This window comes from Silene latifolia, chromosome 11, assembly GCF_048544455.1.
Source record: "Silene latifolia isolate original U9 population chromosome 11, ASM4854445v1, whole genome shotgun sequence".
NCBI lineage: Eukaryota > Viridiplantae > Streptophyta > Magnoliopsida > Caryophyllales > Caryophyllaceae > Silene > Silene latifolia.
The window spans coordinates 93,851,916-93,858,664 of NC_133536.1; the positions used below are offsets into that span (position 1 = coordinate 93,851,916).

At 38.7% G+C, this 6,749-nt stretch overlaps 1 protein-coding gene across 1 annotated transcript; it reads right to left on the reverse strand.

The window, feature by feature from the left end:
• Nucleotides 1-5,310: 5,310 nt before the first annotated feature.
• LOC141614985 (midasin-like) lies at nt 5,311-6,535 on the reverse strand. The gene is made up of 2 exons (XM_074433612.1): nt 6,433-6,535; nt 5,311-6,107 (listed from the first exon to the last, which is right to left on the reverse strand). The coding sequence occupies exons 1-2, from the start codon at nt 6,505-6,507 to the stop codon at nt 5,667-5,669; spliced, it is 516 nt and encodes a 171-aa protein (XP_074289713.1). The 5' UTR covers nt 6,508-6,535; the 3' UTR covers nt 5,311-5,666.
• Between the last annotated feature and the right edge of the window lie 214 nt (nt 6,536-6,749).

Below are 6,749 nucleotides of genomic sequence, written 5' to 3' on the forward strand. Positions count from 1 at the left end.
TTTGATGCTTGGTCATTAGATGCGATCAATTTAGCTCCATTTCGCCATGTAAATGCAAGGTTTGCACTCCTCTCCTACCAAGGAAACAAAACCTCAAAGAATATGCAAAGTGGGAAACTAAAGATAGTAAATGACCCAAACTAAATAGCATAGGAACGAGGTAAATTCGGGGACTAAATGTGCTCAACTATGAGTCACATCAAACATCCCCAAACAAAACCTTTGCTCGTCCCGAGTAAAGAGGTGACAAAAACTAGGACCCTTATTTAAACTAACCTACTAATATAGCATATGTGAGACAATTAGCGGGTCTCACTCCGCCCCTTCAACTCACAACAAGACAACCATGAGTTAGGATGCCTTCTTGCAAGGCAAGGTGGGTCTTGCCAAAATGGCGATACATCCAATCATTAAAGCACACAAATCAAGTAATGGATGCATCTACAAAAATGAATAGCCACTTTCCTCATCTAAGTGGCGGAAATTATCTAAAAGGGAAGCAATCTAAGGGTACACATTCCATCATAGATACGGTTTTTCAAACTAATAAGCTTAGAAGGATACCAATAAATCACTTCCAAGTTGTGTCAAGCTAGGGTACCTTTGCCCTCAATCGTTAAATGCTTTCGTAAAGAGTTGATTCCCTATGGTGTTAGAAATACTGGAGGATCGTGGAATTCCCCTTCTTGCCTAGACAAGAAGAAGGGTCATTCCCTCTCTACCATGTACAAAATTGGATTCGATGGAAAAGGGATCGATAGTATTTGAGTTTCATGTGGGAGTTTGCCTTTGGTTGTTGTTTTTCCCCCCAATTTCTTGTGGCTTTTGATATTTTGAGAACATTTCTTTGCCATTTCTTTTGATGTTTGACATTTCAAAACTTGACAATTTTAACTTTTTCTTGCATTTTCTTTTGAACATTTTCAAAGCTACCCCATTTGTAGTGAGGGTGCTTATTTTTAAAGCATAGGAGTTTTCATTTTTGTTACTCTTCTTTTCTTTTGATGCAATTGCAAACTTTTTCTTTTCGTTTCAATTCTTGAACTCAAATTTTGAACAATTTTTGTGCCCATTCCCTTTTTGATGACAAAATGTGGTAGAACATGGAAGATGGTTGCATAGTTTCAAGGATCACCTTGGTATAAACGGTAGCCAAGGAGTTATCACACCACAAGGTACTCTTGACTAGGCCTTAATCCATGGGTCAAAGGATACTAGCATGACACATCCTAGGGTGTTTTACAAGTATTCTAACAAGCAAAGTCTCAAGAAGAAAAAGTATCTACAAGGGCCTATATACACTTGTCAAGTTTCCCAAGTACTTGTTTTCACAAAATTTTTTCTAAATGCAACTATATGCCATGATGCAACTAACATTTATACAACCTAGTGCATATGCTTCTACCAACTAGTATGCCATATAATCTAAAGGCAATCCTATAATCATATTGTTTATACCGCATCAATCAAAATAAAGCGACATAGTCATTAACATAAAGAGGAAAAAGGAGATTGGAAAGATCATACCATGCGGTCTTCAATATCCTCATGTCTCGGATGTGGCATAGTCGATCAATGTGAAAAAGGATAAACAAACAAGCAAACAAACAAGTATATATTATATATACAATTCTAAACAATAAAGGAGATGAACATGTTTTTGGTTTTTGCATTTTTCAAATTTTTATGGTTTTTATGTTTATGAAATAAAAAGACATGTTTTTGTATTTTTCAAAAAATTTCAATTTTTATCATTTTTGTTTTATAAGAGTCATGTTAGAATTTCCCATCCCCACACTAGTATGGGTATTGTCCTTAATGGCCAATACGATAGGAAATTAGGCAAGCTAATATAAGAATGCATGATTTCTATACTAAATGCAAACTATATGATATATAAACAAGAGTGATGAAAACTATACTATACTATATAATGCATGAATTTTGTTTGGTTGGAGAGCTAATTTAGATTAACTCCCAATGCTTATGCTTGAACTTCCCCAAACCAAATGGGACACTATTGCTAGTGTCAAAAATGGGAAAGTTCATGCACAAGAATGCTATGCATGAAATTAAATTTATCATTTTGGATTTTGCATGGTGGGAACAATAAAAGATACCTCAATGGGACCGAGGTGGGAGTCCTCTAGGTGGTGCTAGGACTCAAACTCATGATCAAGAATAAATTAAAAATGTTATAAAGACAAAGCTAAAAGGAGGGGTAGGAAACTCACAATGGGTAGTGGTATCCTCCAAAAGTTTGTCTAATCCCTCAATCGTCGCTCATGGCGACATCACTCCCATCATCATCGTCATCATCCGGGTTTCATTCTGAAGACGGAATTGCACACAAATTGTATTGTTTAAAGTGGATATCTTTAGGAAGTTCAAAAACTCAAGAACCAAAGGTCTATAGGTGAGCTCATGCATATTGAACATATTAGAAAGACCAAATAGCTTGAATAGTGCCTCGGTTTGATCGTAGATGCCAAGTTTTCTCAAGGTGTCATGACAAACAAATTTAGTGGGTAGAATGTTCTTACCGAGTAAACGATGAAAGACAAGCCTTTGGACATCATTAACAAATTCAATGTTATTCATTGAGTCTTGAGAGATCTACAACTTCTTCATTTTCCCTTCTTAGAGTGTTGAGGTGGGAAGTTGAGGAACTTTTAATCACTCTTCTAGCCCTCCTCCTTTCTCTAGGTAAGGACCTTGTTGGTCTCATCTTGAAATAGATCTTGAATTTGATTTGTTGATGAGGATGTTCTTTGTAATTTGGGGTCCTGTTTGAAAACCCTAGGTTTTTGGGGTTTTTGAATTAGAGAGATAAGTGGGTGCTTTTGATGTGTTGTGGGTTATGTGTGGGGGGGTTTTATGTTTTATAGAGGAAGGAAGGATGAGATGTCACGAAATGTGTGGTGGGAAGGGGTTTTAATTGTCGAGAAAATAGAAGAGCAGGACGGCAGGGAGACGAGCGGATCGAACATGGGACGCTCGGATCATAGCTCCAGGAGACGAGTGGATCGCTCACGCGACGCTCGGATCCATAGTCTGAGTAAAATCCCATATTTTGAAGTAGCCGGGATGCTCAGATTTTCAATGAGACGAGCGTCTTTGCTTGAGACGAGCGTCTTATTCTGGAGACGCTCAGATGCATAGTCAGTGCGGGTTCTCCAACTTCCAGGTACCCCAACACGAGCGGATAGCGCCCAGGACCCTCGGATATATGCCTAAGACGCTCGGATCCATACAGGGACGCTCGGGTTGCCTGTTTTCTTCACGGGCTCAGGTCTGCCCGTGGAAATCTCATCCTTTGGTCTTCTTATTCCTCAATTGATAAGTGTGCTTCCCCACACTTGAATTTCTAAATCCTTCATTCATCAAAAAGGGTTAGTGACCCTCCCTCACCTACCCTCATATCAAGAATCATGCTTCTCATGGAAATGCAATAAAGTTAAAAATACAAGTGAGAAGAGTTAGTATATTTACAAATGGTGGTTTGGAGAGGACTCCACCAAACTCTCTTTCTTTGATGATTTTCTCATGGAGGGGGAGGTCCGAGGTGGATGACCTCGACTTCTCCAATGAATGCTCCTTCATAATACGGTTTCAACCTTTGGCCATTGACTTTGAATTTGTTCCCATCTTCCGACTTTATCTCAAAATCTCCATATTTTCCTACCTCGGTGATCACATAGGGACTCATCCATCTAGAATTCAACTTCCCGGGAAAGAGTCTATATCAGGAGTTAAATAGAAGGACTTTGTCTCCCTTGTGCAATGCCTTTTGCTTGATTCTCTTATCATGAAGCAACTTTGTCCTTTCCTTGTAGATCTTGGCATTCTCATAGGATTGTAGTCGAAGTTCCTCCAACTCTTGGATTTGAATTATCCTCTTTTGGCCACTTAGCTGGAGATCAATATTGAGAGCTTTGATTGCCAAAAAAGCCTTGTATTCTAGCTCAATTGGCAAATGACATTCTTTCCCATAGACAAGCTTGTAAGGGGAGGCTCCTATGGGAGTCTTATAGGCCGTCCTATAAGCCCAAAGAGTATCATCAAGCTTCATACTCCAATCCTTACGAGTCTTGTTAACAACCTTCTCAAGGATTTGTTTGATCTCTCTATTTGAAACTTCAACTTGACCGCTTGTTTGAGGATGGAATCCCAAGCTGGTTCTATGTTGAACACCATATTTTGCCAAAAGGGATGTGAGCTTCTTTTCATGGAAATGTGTCCCTCCATCACTAATGATTGCCCTAGGAACCCCGAATCTTGGAAAGATAATTTTCTTGAGGAGTTTAGTGACCGTTTTGGCGTCATCGGTTCGAGTAGCAATTGCTTCTACCCACTTTGATACATAATCAACGGCTACAAGAATGTACTTGTTTCCTTGAGATGATACAAATGGTCCTTGGTAGTCAATTCCCCATACATCGAAAATTTCTAACTCCAATATTCCTCGTTGCGGCATCTCATTCCTCCAAGAAATGTTCCCGGTTCTTTGGCAAGGATCACAATGGAGAATAAATTCTCTAGCATCTTCAAACATGGTAGGCCAAAAGAAGCCCGATTGAAAGACTTTAGCTATAGTTCTTCGTGCTCCATGATGTCCTCCATATGGTGATGAATGGCATCCCTCCAAAACACCTTGAACTTCTCATTGTGGTATGCATCTTCGGTAAAGTCCATCACTACATTCCTTGTAAAGATTGGGATCATCCCAAAAGTACATCTTTACTTCAAACAAGAATCTCTTCCTTTGATTGTAATTCAAATTTGGAGGAAGGACTCTTCACACAATGTAGTTAGCATAGTCGGCAAACCATGGTGTGGTTTGCCTCTCAAGTTGTGATTGGATGGCCATTAAGATATCATCGCGGAAAGAGTCATTGATCGATGTCTCTCCCTCATCACTATGGAATCGAATTCTTGACAAGTGGTCCGCTACCACATTCCCGGCTCCCTTTTTGTCTCTTATCTCTAAATCAAATTCCTGGAGTAGCAAAATCCATCTCAACACACTACAAGAAAAAAGCCTATTTGCAACGGACCAATCCGTTGCGAAATAACCCTAATCCGTTGCTTATATACAGTTTGCAACGGATATCCGTTGCAAACTGGTGCGTTGCTTATATGGCGTTGCAAATGAAAAAATATGCAACGGATCGGCGTTGCTAATTTTTATGCAACGGACGTATATTTTTTGCAACGAATGATCCGTTGCTTAAATGAGGTCCACGTGGCTTTGTTTGGTCAATTATGAGACGGATTTCCGTTGCAAAAAAAATGTTTTCCGTTGCATAGTAGAGGGAAAAGTCAACAAATTGACTTTTTAAATTAATGGATAGCCGTCACAAAACCTGTAATTTCCGTTGCAAACACAAATGCATTGACTTTTTTAATTAATGGATAGCTGTCACAAAACCTGTAATTTCCGTTGCAAACACAAATGGGAGATTCAAGCATTCCTGCATCCATTTTCCTCCATTTCGTTACGATATCAAACAATTAAACAATAAACTTTAAAGAAGCCAACAATATAGAAACTTGGAATTGTTCATTTAGCAAATTTAAAAGAGTACATACATTGAAAACATCCTCAAAAAAAATCCATACGTAATTTGCTAAACAATTTCGTTGTCTAGCTATTATGGAGTAATCTAGCTAATTAGTTGGGATTGATGTCGAGTTGCCACTTCCACCATCATCATTGAAGTCGTCTCGATTTTGGAACTGGTTGCTAGAGTTTCCCGATCGAGAACTCCAATGATTCTTTGCAATGTTTCAAGGGGGGCCAAATTAACCTCATCAAGCAATATCCACTCACCATTTCTGAGCGCGGTAACAAAGGCCCCTTCAACAAATGAAAATATCATTCCTGACGAGGCATTAACTTGTTTTCTGGCAATCTCAACTTTCTGAGAAAAAGTTCCCCACCGTACCATAACTTTTTCATTCAGAGGTCTCTTACGCTTAGTTCCAGGTCCACATTTACCTATTTCAGCCACACGTTGTACACACTTATGAAAGCCACTCAGTAAGTTGTTCCAGTTTTTTTTAATCACTTGTTTCTTCAACCGAGAGAGAAGATCCTCATTCTCCTGAGAAACATAGTTGTACGTCAGGCAAGGTTCACAATTAAGGCAGCTACTCCCTCTATCCCAACTATATTGCCCTCAATTCCTTTTTGAGCTGTCCCAAATTAATTGTCTTCTTTCTAAATCTAGTAAAAGTAAAAATGAACCTCCCATATTGCCTCTAGTTGAGTAAGTACAATATTTCATCATAAATATATTGTCCTATTTCCTTTATTAGCAAAGGGGTAATTAATGTTATTATATGACTTCCAGTATTAAATAGAACCTTTAGTAGAGGACAATATAAATGGGATGGAGGGTGTAAAGCAAACTTCTTAGATACCATTACCTTTTCAGAGAAGGTTATCTGAAACAGATTTCCAAATTCATTGTACAGAGGCACGCATATATGTTGAGGATCCATTGGTTTAAACCCACCTAACAGATCAGCTACATCACTCAGCTGACTTAAATTCTGAAGCATCAAATAAAAAACATATCACACAATAGTTTAATTGAGAGATATACGGAGATGTATTCAGGCAAGTGGAAATAAGAGAGTACAGAAGCTGAAATAAGATACCAGAACAGTAAGCTTTTGACCAAGTCTTGCTGCAAGATTCTGAACAAGTGTAGTTTTACCAGTACCAGTTTCACCAACCAGAA

Excerpts from the sequence above, each read along its gene's own strand:
- LOC141614985 (XM_074433612.1), bottom strand. The coding sequence starts at position 6,507 with ATGGATCCTCAACATATATGCGTGCCTCTGTACAATGAATTTGGAAAT. Across the intron at positions 6,108-6,432 it reads AGATAACCTTCTCTGAAAAG|GAGAATGAGGATCTTCTCTC; the intron begins GTAATGGTATCT and ends TATGTTTCTCAG.